The sequence below is a fragment of the Leuresthes tenuis genome, unplaced genomic scaffold (assembly GCF_036924035.1).
Source record: "Leuresthes tenuis unplaced genomic scaffold, fLeuTen1.0.hap1 SCAF_24, whole genome shotgun sequence".
NCBI lineage: Eukaryota > Metazoa > Chordata > Actinopteri > Atheriniformes > Atherinopsidae > Leuresthes > Leuresthes tenuis.
The window spans coordinates 14,126,501-14,150,099 of NW_027325378.1; the positions used below are offsets into that span (position 1 = coordinate 14,126,501).

Sequence of the window (23,599 nt, forward strand, 5' to 3'; positions counted from 1 at the left end):
CAGCACTGGCGCCTGACCAAGGTCAGTTCTGTTCAAACAGCCAAGGCAAAGAAGGTGTAGTGAACTGATATCCACGGGGCAGCATGGGTCATTCCATCTTAGTCACATTGGGTGGTGTTAACTACCTTTAGGCTTCAGCGTCTGGAATTTTATGGTTCCAGAAGTTATGGCTGAGTAAGCCGATATCTATCTTTTTTTTTATCATTATTAATGTAAGTGAGTCCAGCGGCAAAATGCCCTTATGTCCTTATCCACCGTCAGGCCCAGATGTCCTGTAAGTAGCGTTTCTCCTCTCTTAGCGTTGCCAGTCTCTTCATGGCCTCCAGTTTGTCCGACTGCAGCTCAGTTTGAATCATCTCTATCAGGGTCTCATTCACGTCTTTAGCCATGTTCTTTGCATCCCTGGAAGGTAAAAATGCAGCTTTGTTAGCAAAAAAAAAAAAAAAAAGGGAAAACATCATTAAGAGAGGTTTTCTTTTCAACAACCTGCATTGTTGACAAGCTAATATCTTATAAAGCCAAGAGCACCCAGTCCTAGAGAATGTAAAAAAGAAATACCTAATCTCTATGAAATCTCTATGTTGCTGCCTACTGACAGAAATCCATCATCTAACTGTGATATTTTCTGACTCTGAGAAATTCACATAGATCAGATTTTTCAAAAGTAATTACTCGGAGGTGAGGAGAGTGCCCAGACTGTGAGAAAGTCGAGAAAAAAAAATGCAAGCACCTACACAATGTTGAAGGGATTTGGAGAGGTTTTTTTTAGTTTTTTTTTTTTTACTGTTGTCTTTGTACCGTCAGAGATGATGTGTTGTGACATGGAGAGGCAGAGTGAGCATATTACTATAAACAGAACATAAAGCTGCATCAAAGTAAAGGCAACGGTATGAATCAGGGAAGTGATTATGTTTGAATTTGGAAGAAAAAAAAAGCCAAATATCATCTCTGTTAGGAAGGCGCTTCAGCATATATTGTGGATTTTTCATGTGTAAAAGCATTGGGAAAATGTTGCAGGCCATGCATAATTTAAAAAATATATATATTTAGACCCTTTTAGGGGTAAACTTTGTCTCAGTGTGTCTATTGTTGTTCACAATGTTTAAGCAGCTCCCTCCGTTTGTTACATTCGCGAGTATCAATACTTTGATGATGTACACGTTCTGTTTTTTCCTCACATGAAGCAAACAGTACTTCCATGTTACGGTGTTGACATAGCTACGTCTGATGGAAATTGCTTTATAATTAGCATCTATAGCTTCTGAATCAATATGCTAACGACTATCCATGTGGTAATTATCTTAACCTCCCCACTCAACAATGGCATCCTCCATGCTGGGGGGAAAAATAAAGTCTCTCACCAAAAACACACAAAGCGCTGAAAAAATAAAACATTTGACTCTCAATAATTAACCGAGTTTTGTTTTAGTCAGTTCCTGCTGTGAGGCTAGTTATTTCATTGTAGCAGATCTGAATAGTTAAGTTTTTCATTTCAAACAGGAGCACATGCACTACTGTTCAGCTTAGAGGAAACGTATTAACCGAGATGTGATACAACTGTAAATCATTTGACAAAGAAGGCGATATAGACCATGGGTGTTCTCGCCTCTCTGGCATACAGTGGGTTCATCATCCAAATAATGGGAATCATTTCGCATTCAATCAAGGACCCCAGAGATTGAGGCTAAACATGTAACCCAACTCATAAAGAACTACATACTGTGTGTTCACAGGCAAGCAGAGCAAGGAGTTCCACAGCAGATTTACTCCACAGAGCCTTAATCCTCAAATCAGTCAGGTCAGTCAATCAAGCAATCCAGGTAACCTGAACTCACAGACAAGGGCACTCTTCTTCAACAGCCATAAAAAAAAAAATAAACACCTTTTGGTTTCAGGCGCTGGCCGTATCAAATCAAGATGGATCATCTTTGCCTGTACAACAGAGACTCTTTGTAAGACCCTTCTGTGATGCACTTCAATATTGTGAGATGAGTAAAGAGAGTAAAAACGGTTTAGGAAATAAAATCAGGTGTATAAAGGTGGGATGCTTTAATTCATTTTCCTTTGGATTTTGAAGAAGTACCTCAGTTTGACAGATTTCCAGTGGCAGAGAGCGGTGTGTGTAGCGCGGTGCAGTTTGAGAGAAAACGGTCGGTCTGCGTTTACTGCAGTTAGACGTTAAATGAAAACTGCAAAAATGATTTCACATCCACCGATTATTGCTCTTTGAAGGTAAATCAGGCCAAGAAAATGTCACTTTAACGACCACGTTCAGGACACATTTCGTGTAGAATACATCTGTAAATATTCACGCTCGTCATTTATTTCTTTCAGACACTATGCCAGTATGCAATTTATCTTTTCATGTCAATGTGTTGATTGTTGCACATGGTCAGTGGGTCTCTCTTGTGAAAGTAATTGATCTAAACAGACCTGGTGATTAATGCATCTTTAAATACATTGGAAATCTGTACTGATGTAGAAGTCAATTCTGTGCTTGGGAGACTCAAGGCGACCTGCCAAAAGTAGGCCATGCATGTAAACAGAGTGGAGAAAAAGCCGGGACCGAGTTGAGAGAAAGGCAGCCAAAAGGTGACATAACCTTGCCAGGTGGGACTAATGTAAAATGGAGTAGAAAAAGGGCCATAAAACATTCAGGGTGAATTAAGAGGATTATAAAATCAGAGTCGGTCTTACCCGCAGACATAGAAACAACCGTTTTGTCTCAGCAGAAGGTCGGTGACTTGCTGGCAGTGAAGCAGCAGATTGTGCTGGACGTATCTGGGCGCCGAGGTGACGGCCTCCTCGTCCTTCCTTTCGTCTCTGGAAAAACACACTTTGAGGTGGCTCAGGGTGCCGCTGATCACGAAGCTCTCCAGTTCCTCCCTGGGACGAAATTAATTCCATTTAGAAGTTAAACAGGCTGTTCTCGTGTTGTTGGACAGTTGCTCCTGATTTGTGAAAATTGGTTTTCTAAAAGCTGTATTCGGGAGACCTGGGTTTCAATTGCTGATGCAAATAGAGAAGATAATGTTGGAGTGAGTGGGAGGGCGGCTTTGTCAGCATCTTTCTATAGTTGCATTACAGAAAAAAAGAACTTGCATATCTTTGCTGTAAGCGAAAAACTAAATCTAGAAACATATTCAACATAGTTTTGCATGCTGGCTGTTTGCCCTCTCCCTCCAAATACTCTCTCAAGAGATTTAGCAATAGACTGCTTGTCTGCTTTACAAGGTGTGTTACCCCTCAAACTATTTCCTGTGGACACAAAACACCCATCAAGCTCAATGAAATGGAACAGTGATGGACAAGGTCTGATCAAAGCTGTGCCAGACATGCAATTTACCTTGTTTCACAAAAGATGTGCAGAAAAGATACAGATTTCATAAGCCAGGTTGAGTCACTGTTATAAGCAGCTTTTTTTTATATATAATCAATCCTCTCAGCCTTGCAGTTAGGTACAACCTTGCTCCCAGTCAGTGTTCTGCTTGCCAACTAACTCCTTCTTCTGCCTCTGTCACAGGGCCCGGGGGTGATATTGCAAGGAAAGGAAGGAGGACGGTGCTGGTGAAGGAGTGAGGTTCACTGTGGCTCAGAGCGTCATGTTTGAAGTTAAGCAGTTGGAATGAACATAATGGCGTACACAGACGCAGCCAAACACAACCGACTCAGAGATCACTGGTAAAGGTCTTTCACCTCGGGCGTCTGTGTTTTACTGTAACCTCCCAGACTAAAATAAGGATTTTTCTTTTGCGGAACACACAGAAGCTGCTGCGCGAATACTAAAGGGAGTCTTGCCGTCTTTGGTCCATTTAAAAAGTCCAGATTTATTGCCTCTAGTGCAATGTTTACTATCTAACGTTTGATTGGAGACGATCATTAAAAGAAATCCCATTGTTTTTTTACCAAGTTGTGTGATGATTACAGAGTCTGTTTGAATGCAAGAGAGGCGTGAATAACGGTGAGAGAATGAGTGGGGCAGCGTTTGTTTGACGGTGGGATATAAATCATCACAGAGTGATAACCACGTGAGCAGAGACTGGCAGATGACAAAGTGCAATTGACTTCTTAGATACAGAACAGACAAAGTGTTTCTAAGAGCTGTGACAAAGTCCTTGTTGTGTTTTCGCACATTACAGTCTGTGGCAGTATCCTGGCCTCTAACATGAGCCCAGCAGTCCTTCTAGTCAACTCTGGCCTGCAGTATGGAATCACATGCTTCAAAGAGGCCAAGAAAGCAGAGGGAGGTGTCGAGCATAAGTGCAGCCGGGGGAAGAGGGGAGGACATGTTTGATGTGACAAGCTGGCATCGATCCGTCAAAGGGACGTTAAGTGATGCGGCTGAATTGCGATGCATCACAAGCCTCGTTGGTTTTTTGCATTCAGAAAACAATCTGAGAGGTGGTTGCATCCCGACTTGACAACATCGTTACCGTTGCCCCCCCTTTTTTTAGGACCCCAACGGAGAACTTCTCTCGTGACAGCAGACGCCGAAATGTGACAAAGTGTATGCAAAGCCGGTTTCCGCGGTCCAAGGCAACACCAGACATCAAACTGCACTTACTTTGAGAGAAATCCCACAGAGATGAATGCAGGCAGCCAAATATCAACTGCTGGCATGTTGTTCTCATTCTGCTCGCCTATTTAAATTGAGTGCAGCTCTTCATGGGTGGCTCATAAAACACAGACTAATCACTTTGGTCAACACTGTGGGGGTATACATAAGAGAAGCCCACACTGTGAGCAAACACCACATACTACCTGGCTGTGAGCTCGTATTCAAGTAAAGGAGCGAAGAAATGGAGGGGAACAAACAACATCCTCTGTGATCTATTCTTGTGTGATTAAGGATGCTAATCCATTCACACTATTTAATCCAGGAAAAAGACTTGATCAGTGCGCCGGCGTTGAGCACATGCTTGCCGCTGATACCAAGAGGAGCCGAGTAATTAGTATGTAGTTAGGAGAAAGTAAAGCCAAAACAAAGTAATCAGAGCAAGGATATCTGGCAGGACGACATCAGGTTGCAGCAAATTAGGAGCAGTGAGCCGATATTTAGTACAATTTAGCTGGATCAAACTCGCTTTTTCTTGTTCTTTCTTTTAAGTAATAAAGAAAAACAGCCTCCGATGCTCCGTAGGTGGGTGAATAATTGATGCGAAAAGATTGCTTGCGAGTAAAAATTCCACCAACAGTTAATAATAACTGCGTTTTTTTTCCCCCATACAGTAATGTGCAAAAGTCTGGAGTCGCCTCTCCTCCTTACACATTTCCAGGAAAACAGGAAATCGGTTCGGTAATTCATTCATCACTCCACAATACCTGCACCTCCACTTCTTGTGTCATGTGGCATACCTCAGCCCTTTCTCTTCCTCATGAACGGCTTCTTGACAGCCACCCTTCCACGGAGACCCTTTCTGACGAGGCTTCAGTGAACAGTGTACGGATCAACTGAAAGTCCAGATGCATCTTTCAGGTCCTGTGTCAGGATTCATTTCCTATTTATAAAGAACGTCACTCTCAGATACTATTCAGCTGCTGCAGATGTTTTTTTTTGTTTTTTTCAAGGCCCGGCCAGGCCTTTTGTCCTCCAGTTGTTCAATTTCCTCAATTGTTTTGTGGGAATTAAGTTTTAAAAAGAATGTCTTAATGAATGGCCTCACTGGTGCAAAAAATAATATCTTGCGTCTATCAAACTGTGCTATCTTTGCCAGTTTTCATGGATACAAAAAAAGAAATGGGAACAACTTATGTGTCTTGGCACAAGCTGCGAGTGCCAAAGCATGCTATTTAAAATTGGGTCTTTGCAAAGTTGTCTGTTGACACAACTCTGGTTCATCATTTGAGTTGGGTGTCTTTTTTAAGCCCGAATGATTGATCGGTCAGTGTGAAAAGGTTTAACAAATAAAATAAATAAATACATTTAAAAAAAAAAACATTCCTCGGTGCAAGGACACAACTGAAAATAAGTGACATAACAGCCAATGTCCAAAGAAAACCTTGAGAGATCTTCAGAAAGCCTGCAGAACTATTGCTAAAAGCACTCTGAACAAATGAAAGAGAGTTTCTCTCCTTCAAAACGAAATACAAAGAAATGAGGGGTGGCAGAAGAGGACTTTTGCATTCAACTGTATCTCTCTTGCAGATGTGTGTGTGTGTGTGTGTGTGTGTGAGAGAGTGAGTGGAACCTAGAACAACATGGTTCTGACTCAATGCAAGTTGATCAAATCTGAATCCAATAGCAACTTCTTTTTTTTTTTTTTTTTTTTTTTTTTTTTAAATCAAATTGGGTTTGGCTTTAAAAGAAAAAAAATAGCTGCACAAGCTATAAACATTCTTGACATCTCGAATTATAGTTACTTGGTTACACTTGCAGCAGATGTGGAGGAACATTAGCATTCATCTGGAAACAGTGCTTGCGCCCAGATGACAAATTAAAATCCAATACTAAATCCACTTTTACCTCCATTTGATCTTTGCCACAATCTGAGGAAATGCTGAATAGCTTTTAGTTGGAAAAACTCCTGAGGGGTGTTAGCTAGATTAGTGGCTTAGCAAGCTATTCTCAGCTGAAAGTCTGAATTTTCAGTGTCCCTAAGGCGGCTCTTTATCAATCTGGCGACGTCACCATGGTAACTTAGGCTCATAACCTGCTCAGAAGCACTTTATTCGGATTAAATCACTAAAAGGTGCCATCATTTGACTGTTTTTTTTTCCTTGATGAAACATCAGATTGAAAGATTGAAAAGGTGACATGCAGGTGTGTTGAAAGATGTGACACTTTAACCGAATTTAAAGTATTTACTATTATGCAAAATAGCTGCAGTACCACATTCAGATATTAAACAAATGGTGGCTTTTCAATCGTTAGATTCAGGGACACCATTTCATTATTTCAATTCTGAAATACTAGATCCACCATGGATTTCAAACCTAATTAAAAACCAGCCTTTTGAACCTGAACTCGTTTAATTAAAAACTCAAGACACAGATTCTCAGCTGAAGGAATACATTAAATAAGTAAACCTGCCGAGTCTGACAGACGCTTTGCAGTTATGAGAAAGAAAGGGTTTGAGTCATGTGACCATGAGATATATATATATATATATATATATATATATATATATATATATATATATATATATATATATATGCATTTGGTCAGTGATTCAGAACAGACTAAATATATTTTATATTCTATACTTTCTATATAAGAAAATATTCAAAAGAAAAAAAAATGCTCTGATCTTATTGATGTAGAGGAAAGCCTGAGTTCGTTAAGAAATATTATAACCCCTGTCCTAGTGCCCATTATCTCCGAATGTAAGTTTTTGATTTTGTTACGTCAGCAAACAAAGAGAAGTCCTGGCTCTGAGGGCCTTGCTCTGTGCTACAGCCCCTCCGGCTGCTGCTGGAGCTCATCAAAAAGAAGCTAAAGCGCTCCATACAGCTGAAAAAGTGGACATTACACACACTTAAATCCATCGTTTACAGAAAGAAAATTCTGTCAGTGCAGCTTTAATGTTGTTCATCTTCAGTTCCATTCAGAAAAAAAGGTTTTATATTATCAGATTTGTGTTTATCACAACTAAAAGTATTGAAAGTGTGGCCTTGGTATGAATATCCTTTTTTTTCCTCCCTCCATCTAACAACTTACCCTTGAGCTGCTGTATGCTTAATATAAAAGTAGCTCAAAGAACAGAAGTGAAGAAAGAAAATGAACCTTGTGAATACAAAGGTTACAGATGTTTTTCCCATCAGACAGGTCACAGATTCAGAAAGGCAGGGAATAAATGTGACACATTAAAGGTTAAGCAGGTATAGAATGGGATGTGTGGATGGGCACTAAACTGAAGAGAAACGTACAGCTTACCTGAACAGGTAGTCTCCGTCTCTGTGGCGACAACCATAAAACAACCAGGTCTCGCCAAACGAGGCCTCAGGATTCTTCCTCCTCTCCTCCTCTCTGAAAGTCAAATAGCGAACGTTAGCAGTGAATCAATACAACCAGACCAGATGGAGGGCAGGGAGCCCTTCCTGGCAGCAGAGGTTAAAGAAGAGAAGAGACGCTGTGAAGCAGTCTGCAGCGACAGCACACCGAGCACCACAACTGCTAAAAGCACGAAAGCGAGCGTGCGCGAAGAAACGAGGACGTTATACGCGTTATTAAATTTCACCCAAACAGGATGGCTCCCATCACAAATAACAGCTGCTGATAATGAAAGCAGGCCTCAGTGACCTCGTGTTGTGTGTCCAACTGTTTTTCAGTAAAAAATAAAAAAAATAAACCAACTGCCCCTGAAAAAGCAATTCCTCGTGTAGCTTTTGAGATTGGCAAACTTCCCAGAACCCCTTGCAGGCGACACAATGCCACAGAGCGACTCTGAGGATGCAGTTATCTGTGCCACACACCTGCTGTGAAGGTGACAGCTCTGTCTCAGATAACAACGGTTGACCCTCAACCTTTCACCATGCCATCCGTCATCTAATGGTCAAAAGGACCAGGCATCATCTGTTACCCTGTTGTGGAGGCTTGGGTGGATGTTGAAGTGACCAACCAGGAAGACGGGCTCCGCTCTTTGTGCTGAACTGCTTTTCTGAGTTTGTAAAAGTGCGCCTCCTGAACCTCATATTGTGCCATTAACCGAGTTAATGAGTCCCGCTGTGTTTTCGAGCCACGGGAAAACGAAACTATTAAGATTCAGGTAACAAGTCTGTGTTCACACAGAATGATGAAATGTACAAGGCCAAGACGGAAAATAACATGAAAGAAGGCATGAAAGACCACACAAATATCAAAACCAGTCAGGATAAGAGAGATGAACCAGAAAACATGTTTTTCTTACTCAATTATAAAGTTGATCATTTTGTTAACCCGAAGCTGCTAAAATTTGAGTTTCAGTTGGGTTACAAGTGACTCAGAGACAGGGCTGATGTTACTGCTTTTAAAGAAGAAAAAAAATGACAGAAAATGGGATGAAGTCACTTGTCAAGCAAATATTCCCATTAATTGCTATTCTCAACATCTTAAATCTGCACATTTGATGTTCTTCTGTGTTTTATGTCAATGTAAGGAGAATGTCTTCAGGTCACCTTGTGCTCTAGACATGTTTTCCCATCTCCAGACATTTTCTAGGCAAGAGGATTAAAAGATTTATTGCATCTTTTAAAATAATGAACAGATTAATCTATTGTTAGAAGCGGCTCTACATTAATTAGCACAGGGGAGACACCGAATCAATGCAAAAGTGTGATTGTGAATACTCGCACAATGCTTTGCCGTCATTAATTAAATGCTAAGTTAGCTAGTTAATAAAAAAAATATTTAGTTTGAACTCTGTGAAGCTCCGTAAGAGAGCTGTCTGGCTGCCTCGATCTGAACGCTCAGATCCCATCCATTAGCATCCTGGACGAGATTCTTCTGATCTGCAAACAGCCTGAAGTAAACTCATTTTAGTGGGCTCGTTTCTCTCCTCTCGCCGCCTGCCCTAAAGGGATCAATACCAATATGAAAAACCTGGGTTCCATTCTGAGTAGACCACACTGGCGCCTTTCCCTGAATACAAATCACATCACATCACATCCCCGCGATATAACAGCCTGCAATATAATCCCAGGAGGAAGGAGGCAGCATCCACAGAGCACTCTATTTGGGGCCTAAATCAGAAGCAGTTGCCTTTCAGCGCCATTCAGATGATCAGCAGGGGGGGGGACCAAGGTTAACACTGGGTAAACATAATTATCTCATATCTTTATCTTTGCTGCTTCATGAGAGTAGAGCAGAGTGGTTCTGTACATTTAAAAATGCAACAAGAACGAAGTTCTTTTTTTAAAAAAAGCCTGGATACAACAGCTCAAGGCTTTATCCCAGATATCATATTCCACAAACACGCCCATGAACAAAAACACAACAGAGTTAGACTAATTAATGTCAGCGAAACCACTGTCCACACAAACTTTAAACAAACATAATCGTAATGAATGTGTAAAGCATGCCTATGAGCGTGCCTTAGTTTTAAGATGAACTGATTTCTGTCTTCTCCCAAAGGAAGGAGACTGCAGCTACTCGAAAAGATTAAGGCTAACCAGCAATTAAAAGGCAATATATGTTCTAAACTGCCAATGATTCAAGCTAAACAAATGGAAAGAAAAACCCCACCAATTTTCCATAAAACTGCAAACAGCAATCAATACGAGACAACTGGGGGGGGGGGGGGGGGTGCTTTGTAATCTCCTGCAACCACCAAGTGAGGCTATGACCTTTAGAAACTCTTCTTCCACTTGTTAGCAGAGCTGTACACCCGTGCAAAGTACTTTTGAAAACTGCCATCGATTAACAGTGGGGGGAGAAAGGGGAAAGATGGGAAGATCGAAGTGTTCCCATGTCGTTCTGTTGCCGACACGACCCTTCAAGGGCCTCGGGGCAGATACGGCGTCCCGTTGACAAACCGGTGATTGTTATCTGCTTTCAGAGTGCAGCGTCATCTGGCGAGGCTTTGTTTGGAATCTCAAGTTAGATTCTGCACAATGACGCGCACCATGACAGGTTCATAGAATCCTTCAGCACAATACGCAGCAGGCGGGGGGGGGAGGATGAGAAACACGAGAGCGAGAGGGGGCAGCTGAGCTGGTGAATCGATTCACACGAGTTTGTATTGTAACAGTGAAGAGCCTCTTGAAATAAATCTAATAAAATATATAAAAAAAATGAGAAAAGACATTTTGAAAATAAACACTAAGAGCTGTGTGTTGTATCAGGAAACAAAGCCCTCCACAATCAGTTCAGCTTTAATGAAACACATGAGTGTTATTGTCTGAGATTTCAAAGAGCAATATTTTGGCTTCGTTGCACAAATGAAAAAGAGACTGATATGTTTGTATCACAGCAATGCAAAAAGGAGCGCTGTGCTTCTGCCTGAAAGTCATCATTAAGAAAAGGGCTCCATCTCCACGGGGTGTGACCAGGTCCGTGCTATCCTAAGTGCTCCACCTTCCCAACGGCTAAAACCCCACCTTATCCCAGATGACAATCCGCCCATTTCTACTGCAGACAATCCACTGCTGCCACCTCTTCAGCTGGTGCCGTGTCACCTCTTAGAGCGATCCCCCACTGACGCCACCCACCACAACGCAGCAGACATCCCAAGGATTTAGAGACAATTGGATTTGACTGGGGCACAACCTCATTTATACAAAGCCGCCCAGGAGTTAGACAACGTCAGGCTGAGTAAAACAAAAACGGCTTACTCTGCTCTCTGACAGGTCACGGTGGCTGTGAGCACGGTTAAACACACTGGCATCAGCCTGGACAGAGCAGCATCAGTCACGTTAAATCCCTCTGACAGGTCATCCTCATGCAATCTTGATTCAGCCATCAATTCAGAAGCTCAGAAAATAAAACAAAATGTCACATCTTCCTTCAAATGACAGCTCTCCTCAGGGGAGGGACTTCCAGTGATGGTTTAACTAACTGGAGAGAACTACCACCTACTTTGCTTACAGTCAATACGCTCACACCACCTTGCAGCCAATTACAAGCGATGATTTACTGTTATAACATGGCCACCGCCTTCAGGACTTTTTACTTTCAAATCAATACCATCTCATGTGCTGCTTTGAATCCTGGCTCTTTATTACCGAAGTCATAAACGTCTGACAAGGTCTGGTTTATTCCTGGTGAGATGCGGAAAAGCGGTGAAGTAATCCCTGACGTATTCGCAGCCCTAGCTGCTTAAATGTGTCAGTCTTTACGTGACGCACACGGTGCGGACCTTCAGGGTCTCATTTAGCTTTCTCTGCAGGCTGCTCGGAAAATACGTGGGATGATGTGCACTTAACATCACTTCAGCATTGTGAATATTCATTACAGGGTGCACAATTTTAGCAGGAATAATCTGTGTCACACTTGGCGCCACTCAGTACATAACCTGATGCTTGACATGAACTGACCCACAGCAGCTGCTTACAGGATTGAGAGCAATATTACGACTTTTGTTTTTTTGTTTTTTTTTTTAAATTGGGGGGGGGGTCTCAAAATGTAAAAGTCTGGTCATTCTTGCTCAACAATTCCTGCTACTGTTAAAGATTTAAAAAAAAAAAAAAAACTCAGCCTTTAAAGAGAGATTACGGTATTTTTTCTTTCGTGATATTTCAGAGGTAAAATGTAGGATCGCGCCATACAAACATGATGATTGATTAACATGTCCTGATGTGTAAAATCTCAAAAATGGGGGAAAAAAAAGACAGATCAAACTTTTTCCCCCCAGTCAATATCATCCACATGCTCCTCAACACAGCTGCCGCACGCTTTAAATAACTGCTGCTCATAAAGCAAGAGAAGATGACGAGAAGGAGGAAACCTTTCCTGTGTCCAAGTCAAATAAAGCCCACATCATTCTACAAGTTTAACATTTAATAAGCATGAAGCCTTTTGGAAACAAGACCTGTGGACACTACTTTTTTTTTTTTTTTTTAAGAAAAACATGGCTAAATTTCAAGAAAGGAATGTTTCTCCAACTTTTGCATGGGGGTGGATCAGTCATTCTTGGGTCTTGTGTTGCAGCCAGCGGCACAGGGAACATTTTACTAGTCAAGGAAAGACAGGATATAAGGATATAATTAAATAGCAGCAAATTCTGGAAACAGGTGTCAAATCATCTGTGAGAAAGCAGAGGATGCAGGAATGAAAAAAGGATGGCTTCTATAACAGCATAAAATGTGTAATTGATGATGATTGAGAGGTGCGAGCTGAAGCTTTTCATGTGGCCCTCACAGTTCCCAGACTTGAGCACCATAGAAAAATCAGAAACCATAAAAAAAAAAAAAGGCATTGTCAAGTACTGGCAATGCAGGTTATCCAAACTCTTCTTTTCTGTTGTGTGAAAAGCGCAAAAGATTAAAAGTTACCTAGCTTAAAGCACGTCACCTCTAACTTCACGTCTTTTGGAATTCTTGCCCTCATCAGCTTTTTTTATTTATTGACAGAAACAAATCAATGATCCGTTTACCCCAAACTTTTGTTCAAGCCGTTACACGGTACACGATATAACATGCTATCAAAATATAAAAAGAAACGGATAAATAAACATTCATACCTTTGCTGGAGGAAGCCGATGAAAGGAGCAACTCCGGTGCCAGGTCCGACCATAATGAAGGGCACCGACGGGTCTGAGGGGGGCCGAAAGGAGCAGTTGGGCCTCAGACTCACATGGACCTAAGGTCAGAAGCCATTTCAAATCATTTTAAAGAATTGGAATAATCACAACAATGCTGAGACGCCACTGTGGGTCTGGAACTCTATTAGCTGATCTGCTTAATATTCAAAGACATACTAATGAGAAAACTTAACAGGAATCCATAGAGTCTGTAGTAGGCAGGATTTGCTTGCTGCAAGCTAATTTTTTAATTAACAAAACCCAGCTGGCCCAAAGCTCATTCTTTTTTTTATTTTATTTTTTTATTTTTAAAGAGTCTTACCCATTTAAGAGTTTCCAGAGCAGCATAAAACATGTAGTAGGTTGTTTATCTTAATCCCCACTGCCAGATATTGCACAATTTGATGTGTTACAACACATGCGCTCTCTTTTCTCCAAGAACCACTTGATTACAATGATGATAAGCAGGAAATAGCAGGAAAAGTCAGCTGGCAATTATCTTACAGCTCTAAACAAGGACAAAGTGAGGTAGGAGAGGGAATGTATAGCTAAATGGTAACGGAGTCAGAAGAGGTAAATCTCATTTTCTGGCTCTGTGAGTGTACATGAGCACGCAGAAATGATTCGGCAAAGGCAGTTCCTACAGATGTGCCACAGATCTACTTTCAGTTTTCCTTCCTTCAGTCTATTCATTACCTTTGGCAGAGCCAGGCTGCTGGTAGGTTCAGCTTTCACAGGAAACACCAGGCCGGGCTTGATGAGGTCAAACAGCCAGCCGGTACACAAGCCTCGGCCCCCCGCAGGCCTCCCAGAGCATGCTGGGAACTCAACCACGTTGAAGACGAAATGCAGCTTCCCTGGATGCCTCAGACAGGAGCTACAGATATGTACCCACAGAGTGTATAAGACAGAAAAAGGGAAACACGGGCAAATTGTGAGCGACACCCAGGGAGATATACAGAGAATTAGAAAATAGAGTGAAACAAAGAGGAGGGCACAATGTTATTGATGAATCCTCATGAGCAGCCAAAAACATTTTGAATTAAAGAGAAAAAAAAACAAACTGCTGTGCGATTCAGAGTCACCACTTTGTCTGCACCCGAGCTCATTTAAGATGGAGTTCAAGTGGAAAACTGTCCTGTGGTTCTAGCAATCAAAATCTTATCAGTTTGGATGTTTCATCTTCCGGGCTGAAGTGAGCGAAACCTTCAGCTTTTATCACCACACAGCATTAAGCAATCGGTGATGGTATGGCAAGGAATCAGTGTACATGGAAGTAATAAGCACTATTAATGCTGAATGATAGATGTAAATAGTTCTTAAGATTACATCCTGCTCAGGAAAGATGTGCTTATGTCAGCAGTGCATTACCTAATGTTTGCTCCCCCTTTGGATTATTGTACGATATTGAGTGTACTTATCTTAAGGCTTTATTCGACAAAAAAAGATGTATATGCAAATACTTTTAATCAACCAAAAAGATCATTAGATTTCTTTTCCCAATTGATTGAGCTGCGTTGTAATCGTTCCACATAAACTCTGGCACCTACAGATGTGCTCCCGAAGGATGGGTTTCCGTTTGTCTTGCTTAAATAAAAGCGCCTCTCCCTCCTCTCCGCTCCCATCTTCACTGCTGGCTAAAGCTCTCTCATGCGCGCTCATCCTTCACTTTCCAGTTCCTGTGGGCCACTGGAGACCTCTATTGACCACAGCATCAATAATGCAGGTCTCTAATGTCTCTGCACCATCTGATAAACTACAGCCACCCTCACTCCTGCACTACCTCTCTGCACTAGACACACACATACACACACACATAAGCAGCTACGTAAGGGACTAATGAGAGCAGCTGAGAAGCTCTGGCATTGCTTTAGATGCTGCTGTTCCACATTAGCTTTAAAGCAAACCTAATGGGCACTTCCTTTAAAGGAAGAGCAAATCAATGTGTGGCTAAGTGAGGGTAAAAGAAGCAACTCTTGGTCTATAACTCGCTAAAGGCTATACAATATTTACAGTCCATTCATTTGCATAGTTTACCTCCATTATTGAGCTTGTTGGGAAATTACATCAACAAAAGACCCAAACTTACAACATATGTCCAAGTTTTGACAAAAAGGATCTGTGGCATACTTCAGACAGGAACACACACACACATGTAGATGCTCAAATAGTCATTCCGACACTATTCTCTATATAATATAAACTCAGTTCCTCTTATTTTTTAAAACGTTCTGTAATGCCTCCGAAAATCTAAATCCGTATGCAAATGCCAGACTTTGTAAACCTCAAAGAGCTGTCCTTAGGTGTTATCTACTCCTTCTCTCCAACCGTCTTAAATGTCAGTGATTTGAGAGCTCGATCCATCCCGGTGATGGAGCTGGCAAAACAGCAGATCTCCTGTGTGGATGCCACTGCACTTCCTAGTTGCCAAGAGCAATATCAATATATATTTCATCATGCAAACTCGGAGTTTACGGTCTAATATCTTCTAATAAACAAACCTGAGGATTTGGCAATCCATCACAATGAATGCACAGTGATAAAACATTGACAACAAATTTCCACATGAGATTACAAGAGTTCAAAGGACCAAACAATTGGCCTCCATAAATTATCCCATAATCTTTGATTATAGTGCGGTTTGAAAGCATCACAGGAAATTAGTGGATTCAACCCTCCACAGTGAGTTAGAACACAAATGACATACACGTAGAGGCAGGTGGGGGGGGGGTTCCCAGGTAAATGAGGATGTCAGAGCTCAGCAGCATACAAATGGTACAAAATGAAGCATTACTCTCGTTTTTCTGTCACCTTACCTTGCTGCTGAGTAAGGTCTGGGCTGCAGTCTCGGCAAATGCTCTGAAAGGAAAGCACAAATGTCAATCATCTCGTTGTCTTGCTAAGATCTTATTACATCCATGACAGAGAGGAGGAGGGGAAAAAAAAATATGTGAAAGTCATCTTGGCCCGCCGAGACATCCTACCTACCAATCTATCCTCAGTAACCCCCACCCAGGTTACAGTCTTGTTTCTGGGACACACTTCTATATTTATGAAATTACAAACTCAGGGTTATGGAATCCCAAGTGTCCAGATGTGGAACCAATAGGAAACAGATTGCTTATGCAGACCTTATTTCAACGCCAGCCATGAAGGTGCCCTCTTTTTGGTAAAACGTTGAATGCTTGAGGAGGTGTCAGAGAAATCAGGAAACATATGAGATAACTTCTCACCCTTCAGCAACAGGACGCAGCATTTTCCCCGCAGCAACTTGCACCGCTTATCAGAAACGGGCAAAGGGAGTGATTGAGAGCTGTGTTATGTGCTTACGATGCACTCTCACACATTTCATTTGTATCTCTGCGATGGATGAAGCCAGAAAAAGTAAAACAGCACCATATGTACCAGCTGTGGCTGTACAATAACACATTTTTCTGCTAAATTGCTCCCAAAGACAAACAGCTGGACTAAAATTGGCTCTCTCCATTCAGTCTGGATATGTCTAACATCTGAACAGCTCAGGGTGTCGGAGACAAATCCACAATCACACAAAGCTAGAGAACGTAGGGCTAATAACATGTGAATTAAACAAAAACGGCTTTAATTGGATTGATGACGCATATTGAGAGTTACCAGCTTCTGTTGATCCAAGAACCCTTTGATTCATCACTTAAGTTCAGGTTTGTGTGAAAACATAGGAGTTAAAATAGCACATTTCAGATTATTCAAATCTGATGCCTTGAAAAATGGGGCTTTTTAACTTAACAGCCAGAAATGACTAGTTTTATAATCAATATGCTTCTGTTGAAGATGCAGCTCAGTCTCAATCATTTCTGAATTAATCTTTAGAAATTAAGCATCAACAGAGGGGATTAACAACATCTTTGATGTTTTCAAAGTGAAAAAAGAAGATCTAAGAAATAACTGCCCAAATTATTACATACAAACATATCTGCCAATACTTTCCATCAGTCAAAGTTCACACTTCTCCACGTCAGAGGGTGCATCACGCATGTTCACACAATCCGGCGAACCTGCAAAGGTGCTCGAGTTGCTGCCTTTCTATCGCACAGCGTCAGCACATGTCTGGAGCAGAGCGCAATCAATCCATCATCTCACATCACTGCATCACGATAACACTGCTGGTGGATGGATACAAAGGATGCACCCCTTTTAAAAAGCTCCCGAGCACAAAATCTCTCCGTCGCCAGCGAGCAGCTTCGGGACACATTCTGAATTATGCGTTTACAAAAGGGCCCCGTGATCCAACAAACTTAGTTTGAGAAATTATTATTTTCAAGGGCATCATCAATCACGCTGCACAACAATATAATCCAATTCATCTCAAAAGTTCGTCTGCGCAGCAATTCATATGCAGAGGCACCGTTTTAGTGGATAAAAAAAAAAACTAAAACTTTTTTTTTGAGAATTATGGCTGGAAATGGAAATTAAGGAGCTTGCTAACATTTAAGCATTTAATTGTTTAAAAGAAAATTTTTAAATGAAATTTGTAGAGTAACTTTAAGGCCTGTTAGCTTGTGGTTTCCCCAACCATTTATTTTAATATCATCAATAGCAGTTTATCATAGTTGGAAAAAGTAGGAATATGTAGAGCGTGTGTTACAGTTTGTTCTTTCCCTGAGACAGTGGCCACGCTAGGGAAACAGATATATTCCCTTTACTTTGGATATGAATTGCTTTGCTTCACAAGTCACAATCAAGCTTTTTAAAAAAAAAAAAATTTAAAAAAAAATTTACTGCACAATTTCATAAAATGAAAAAGATGCCAATTAAAAAAAGGGTAGCTCTAACAGCCTATGACCCCCAAAGTTTATGTCTGACACAATGGACCATATAACAGAAGAGCTAACACTGAGAGGCAGGCATCTTTCCATTTCCATTTATGCCCAGCACCTCCCTTTTTCACACCCAGCCTGCACTTGGCCAAAGACATCTGGGTTTAGACACATCTCTTCTCATTATTTACAGTTAGTGTAAAACGGCCTTAGCTCCCCTTGAGTGGAGGTAATGAACCAAGATCAGCACGAAAACGCAGCAGTGCACTTTAACGCTGACATACTGAGTCAGAGTTGACCATTAACCTTTGATCCAAACTGACCCTGCACATTTGTGTCCTTGCAACACTCTGCGGCTCGCCAGTAAACCAGCTAACAGCTGTTACCCCGAGGGGCCTCCTACACCCCATTTCTCACGAGGGCATGGATGTCCCCGATTGCCAATTTCTGCATCAGTTCACCAGTTTTTTTTTGCTTGTTTTTTTTAAAAAATAACAAAAAAAAGGTGCTGTGGTTGGCAAGTAGGCCTAAAATAACTGACATTAGGGTAGGCCAAGGGCTGTGACACAGCAGTTTTAGAGGACAACTCAACTTGTATGTATGTGGAGCGGTAGCCAACTCATTTCACTGTCGGGTAAGTTTCAGTCAAATTTTATTAGGATCTATACTGAATGACCAGCCAACTATCCTAATGAGCTGAGAGAAAATGTTAGTTATCAGTTGGCTCCGAGGATCAAAGAAAAGGAGGTCGTGGGTGACAAACGGCAGAAGTGAAGAAAGCTGAATTTTTAGCAGGGATGAAGATAATGGGAGAAAAAAAAAACCTTGAAAACACATCTTTACTCAGAGCTACAATATTTACAGAAACCGTGGCCAAGAAAACAAAAAAGAAAGAAAAGCTATAATGGACTACATCGACTCAAAAAATTAAACTAGGAAATTAATGTTGACCCTCTAGAGAAACCTTTGGATTCACACTGAGAGACCATTCTGTAAAATTAAACGCTATAACAAAATCAGCCACGGACCGTGCTCAAACATCTTGCTTTACTGAGGCTACAGTGCCCCCTACTGGCTGAAAAGTGATCATGACAAACAAATACAGAGGGGCCAACTTGACATACCTGGAGTCTTTTAAAAAGTTAAACAAACGGTTTAATCCCTGCTTTTTTTCTGAATTTACATTCAGATCATCTCTGAGCTTAAGACCTACTGAGAGAGTGAGTTTTCAAAGAAAAAAAACAAAAAAAAAAAACAGGAAGTCTGACCTATGAGGAGGCTGAGAGGAGGCGAGCAGGATGGGAAGGCTGCGAGAAGCTCCAAAACGCTGAGGCTGGGCTCTCGCACATGCAGGTTGTAGTCCGCGGCACCTTGTTTACTGCACAGCTCCTGCAGCCTCCTCCTCTGAGCACAGTCCGCTGTATACTCCACCAGCGCTCGCAGGAATGCCTGACAGAGATACAGGAATCAGACGTGGCGTCACTCTCAGCAGCTCTGCTACTCCGACGACCGTGACTTTTCAGTTCCCCTAACTCGCATCTCATTCGGCAGTAAATGAAAGGCACAATCGCAATCATCCAGACAGACGAACCGTGCCCGGGTTATTAAATATAAGGCTTTTCCAGTTTTGTCAGTAATGAAAAACAGCAGAGACAGACCGTGGCACTGGCCTAGTTATGCAATGCAGCCATTTCAATATGCACTCACACTACCATACAAGTGTCTATAGGTTTATAAATGCTCCTTAGGCTACAAAGAAAGACAGAGGCAAGTTATTAATTCTCAACTTCATCAAAACCAATAATCCTTATTAAATTATACATATGTTACATTTGCAGAAGACATGCTGCAGTTAAAGCTGCCTTTTTATTAATATGACTATTTGTTTTTCTAACTGTAGGCAATGAATTCAAATTTGAGGATTAAAGAAATGATGGAGACTCTTTGACTTTTAGAGGGATTCGACTTTATTCTGCACCCGTGAACCAACGAGCCACTGACACGGTAATCAGAACATCGAAATGTTTGTCACGCCAAAGTGTTCTGAATAATCCCGGCGACTCATTAAAGTTTGTGCGCGCGCGCAGAGATTAGTGGCACACGCTCGTAACTTGCACTGGAAGAATTATTATCTCCACCCTCCAGAGCATCCTGAGAAGCCGGCACCTTCAACGGTATTTCAAATTAAATGAATGAATTCGATTATTTTTTTTTTGTATAAACAAAGCCTGGCTCTGTGGCAGGATGGATTGAATAATATATTCTAACATTTGTCTCTGTAGAGATGGTGAGTCAGAACGTACGTCCACCTGAATATGATGCCTTAACACATCATTTTAGAGGTGATTATGTCTCTCTATGATGGGGGAGTTTGATCATTTTGGGAGCTTAAATAAACTGTGTGGCTGCCTGGAAACCAAAGTGGTCAGTAGACAACAGTTTGGCTTGAAAGGATCAATTTATATGTGCAAAAGTAATTTACAAGTAATTCATTTAGACTTTTCCCCCCAGAGTGAACTGATTGAAGCGGTTAAAATTTAAATGTAGAGTATATTTCTGACACATCTCCTCATTATATTTTCCTCCTCTTAAAAATAAAGTAACATGCGTAAACGATGGTACTATTTTTACAAAATACTGAGCAGCAGGTGAAATAATACTGCCGTAACTCCAGAGATTGACTTCAGAGCCAGGACACAGAGTACAGGAGGGTGCTCAGAGACCCACATTCACCACCATTAGTGCGGCAGTGTTGCTAAATGTGAGATAAGGGTGAAACCAATGCTGGTAACATCCTCAAACAAAGCTCTGGCCCCTTTCTTAGCTCAGGACTGCTGCCACGCACCTTTCCACGCACCAAATGTGATTGTAATTCTGCACTGCCACAGGGCACCAGGCGTGTTTAATGATTATTTCTGCCCTAGTAAATCAAATCTTGCTTGAACTTCTCAAACCAAACTTTAAACCTGAGTCCAGACCCAATGCTGATGTAAACTGAGTGCCAGTGGGCTTGTTCAATAAGGAAGATCAAAATTGGTGTGAAATAGCAATAATAGAATTATGGTTGTCAAAACAAGTAAAAGCTGGCAAATAAGTGACAAAAAAAATCCCTCTTAGTGTGCTGATACTCTAAAACAACAAGCAGGGTGTCACATTATAGAGTTTCAGCCTATGCAGAGAAAGTCACTGCAGGGCAGTGACTGAGCGTACATTACCTTCTTGGGAACGCTTCTTATCTCTAGACACCATGTGAGCAGGAACAGCAGCGAAACATTCTGGGGGATGTGGGAGGGGACTTGGGCACCTTCAAAATGGAAAGAAAGACAATCTAATCAGAGAAGAACTGCGTGCTGCAAGTAAGTGGGTCATTGTGAAAGCACAAACATCAACATGCAACGTGACCTATCGCATTTCTTTGTTCCATCAAGCCAACACCTTGTTACAATATGTATTCTTTTCTTCAAAGATGTATTAAGCACGGATTAAACAGCTGAATTGCCTTTTTTATTGGTATCCTTTTTTAGAGTAACATGGACATGATGATTCTCTTTGTCCTGAAGGCCCAGTCTGTGGAGCACGCTGTCGACCTCTGCCTCCCTGTTTGGGCAGAACACATTGAAGGAATCCCCTGGCTGATAGTCCATCACTGGGTAAGCCTGGAGATGAAAAAGGAACACATAAACTGAAAGCGCTGTCCAGATCCATGTTTTCAGTCATTCTAAATAATCATCGATTTGTGACGCTTACAGAGATGTCCAGCTCTACTAGAAGAGCAGTCTTGACTGAATCTCCTCTGCTCAGCTGAACTGCCTTGGATATGGGCACCTGATAAAGACTCTCTTTATTCAATGGTCCAATACTCTGGGGGAAAAAAAATAAATAAATTTAAAGAGGTGAATAGTGAAGTATGGCTCAAATGAATTACTTTTTCAGCTGCGCTTCATCACCTGTTCCTCTGTGTCCACCTCCTGAAATATAACATCTAAATAGGGTGGGGGCAGTGCGGGCACATTAAGCGAAGACTCAGACAGAGGCGGAAGGGAGGATGTCAAAGAGGCTGCCAATGCAGCATGGGAAACTCCATCATCCTTGGTTTGTGCCTTTGGTACTGATATTGAGACACTGCCAGTACCAACAGACTGGGAAGCTAACCTAGTGCTCCCTGCAGAGGAGGCCGGACTGAGATCAGAAACAGCAGAAGCAGAGGATGAAACAGGAGATGCATGTTTAGAGTCCATGTTTACAGATGCTATGACTGGCTCGCAGTTCTGCTGGTCAGAAATGCTCAACGGATTCAGGTGGACATCTAGTATGGATAAATTAGGAATGTCTAGGATTGAATCTTCTACAGTCTCTTTCAAGTGAGCAGTCCTGTCAGAGGCCATTTTTGATAAGGCCTCTCTGATGCCGTTCCACAGTCCCTCAATCCAGGGGTCCACAACCACCTCCAACCTGGACCAAACAAAGTCCACAAGATGATATAATGACGGCAGAGGAAACGAAAAGTAAAGGAGTGTTGGTTAAATGTTAAACTCAGAAGGTTAAATGTCTACACTTTACTATTCTGTAAACTTACCCCGTGCCGTCATCTGCATATCCAGTGGGATAGAACTGTCTGGCACCAAGTTCCTGTAGACGACTATCAATCTTCTTCCCGCAGTTGCAGAAATCGGCATAATTTGTATCTCCTAAAGCTGAGGCAAATAGAAAATAACATGTGAAGATTCTCCATGTGCAGTGATTTACAAAAATATGATTTTGCAAATGTAAAATCCCACATTGACAATTGAAAAAACAGAAACAAGCTACTTCAGACCCTAATAATTTACCTAAAAGTGCATAGCAAAGGTGTTTATAATGGTCAGGGGAAAGGGTCTTCTTCCTGATGCCCCTTACAAAACGTAGTGCATTTTCTGGTGGCTCCCCTTCTCCAGTGGTGGACACGATGAAGACCACTGGCGCCCTCTCCTTCTCCAAATTGAACTGGAACCAGTTAAATGATTAATTAGGGTCTAGTTTTTGCACAGTCCACATGGAAACACATTCCATCAATAGTCACACATTCATCACGTGAGGTTATATGTACTAAAATACTGATGACTTATTTCTCAAAAGAAAAAAAGCCATAAGATAAAAGAGTAGCTCTGCTGCAAGTGAACATATTGACATGTACCTTCTCATTCTGGTTCAAGCAGCTGAGATCAGCAACGAGCCCGTGTTGCTCGGCCTCCTCAGCAATCCACTCTGCTATGGATTGAGCTTGGCCCTTCTGAGACCCGTACAGGACCACAAACCGAGGCTTCCCTTCACAAGGCATGCTGGAAAAAACAGAGAAACAGTGTCATCTGTGCATGCACACATTCGTGAAGGATTTTTCATTTAGAAACCAGACTCACAACCAAGATCCTGAGGCAGCAAACTCAGACAAGACAAAGCAAACTAAAGGGAGAAGTTAGCATAAGCTCGCATGTATCTTCATACCAGAATGTTTCAAATAAAATCAAGTGGCCTTGTTTTACCAACATATCTCCTACTGTAACTTGACAATGTTTTACTACAGCAGTTAGGAATGAAGGTAGCACCAGATGCCCTTCTTTGCCATTACACAGTCCCCAATTTTAATTGGCTTCTATCCTCTGAAATCCATTG

At 41.6% G+C, this 23,599-nt stretch overlaps 2 protein-coding genes across 2 annotated transcripts in view; one reads left to right on the forward strand and one right to left on the reverse strand.

Moving 5' to 3' along the window:
- Positions 1-6,176, forward strand: part of LOC140284993 (uncharacterized) — a 205,100-nt gene extending 198,924 nt beyond the window's left edge. The window contains exon 6 of the transcript XR_011910234.1: positions 6,146-6,176. The gene's annotated coding sequence lies outside the window, so the exon portion shown is untranslated. The remainder of the gene's footprint in view (positions 1-6,145) is intronic.
- mtrr (5-methyltetrahydrofolate-homocysteine methyltransferase reductase) lies at positions 254-23,276 on the reverse strand. The gene is made up of 14 exons (XM_072379053.1): positions 23,124-23,276; positions 22,780-22,933; positions 22,527-22,644; positions 21,898-22,402; positions 21,698-21,811; positions 21,450-21,606; positions 21,166-21,254; positions 19,219-19,399; positions 15,971-16,013; positions 13,851-14,031; positions 13,095-13,213; positions 7,874-7,966; positions 2,698-2,886; positions 254-402 (listed from the first exon to the last, which is right to left on the reverse strand). The coding sequence occupies exons 1-14, from the start codon at positions 23,265-23,267 to the stop codon at positions 258-260; spliced, it is 2,232 nt and encodes a 743-aa protein (XP_072235154.1). The 5' UTR covers positions 23,268-23,276; the 3' UTR covers positions 254-257.
- Between the last annotated feature and the right edge of the window lie 323 nt (positions 23,277-23,599).

Excerpts from the sequence above, each read along its gene's own strand:
- mtrr (XM_072379053.1), bottom strand. The coding sequence starts at position 23,267 with ATGCCTTGTGAAGGGAAGCCTCGGTTTGTGGTCCTGTACGGGTCTCAG. Across the intron at positions 21,607-21,697 it reads TAGTAGAGCTGGACATCTCT|GCTTACCCAGTGATGGACTA; the intron begins GTAAGCGTCACA and ends TTTCATCTCCAG. Across the intron at positions 21,255-21,449 it reads AAAGGATACCAATAAAAAAG|GTGCCCAAGTCCCCTCCCAC; the intron begins GCAATTCAGCTG and ends TCCATTTTGAAG.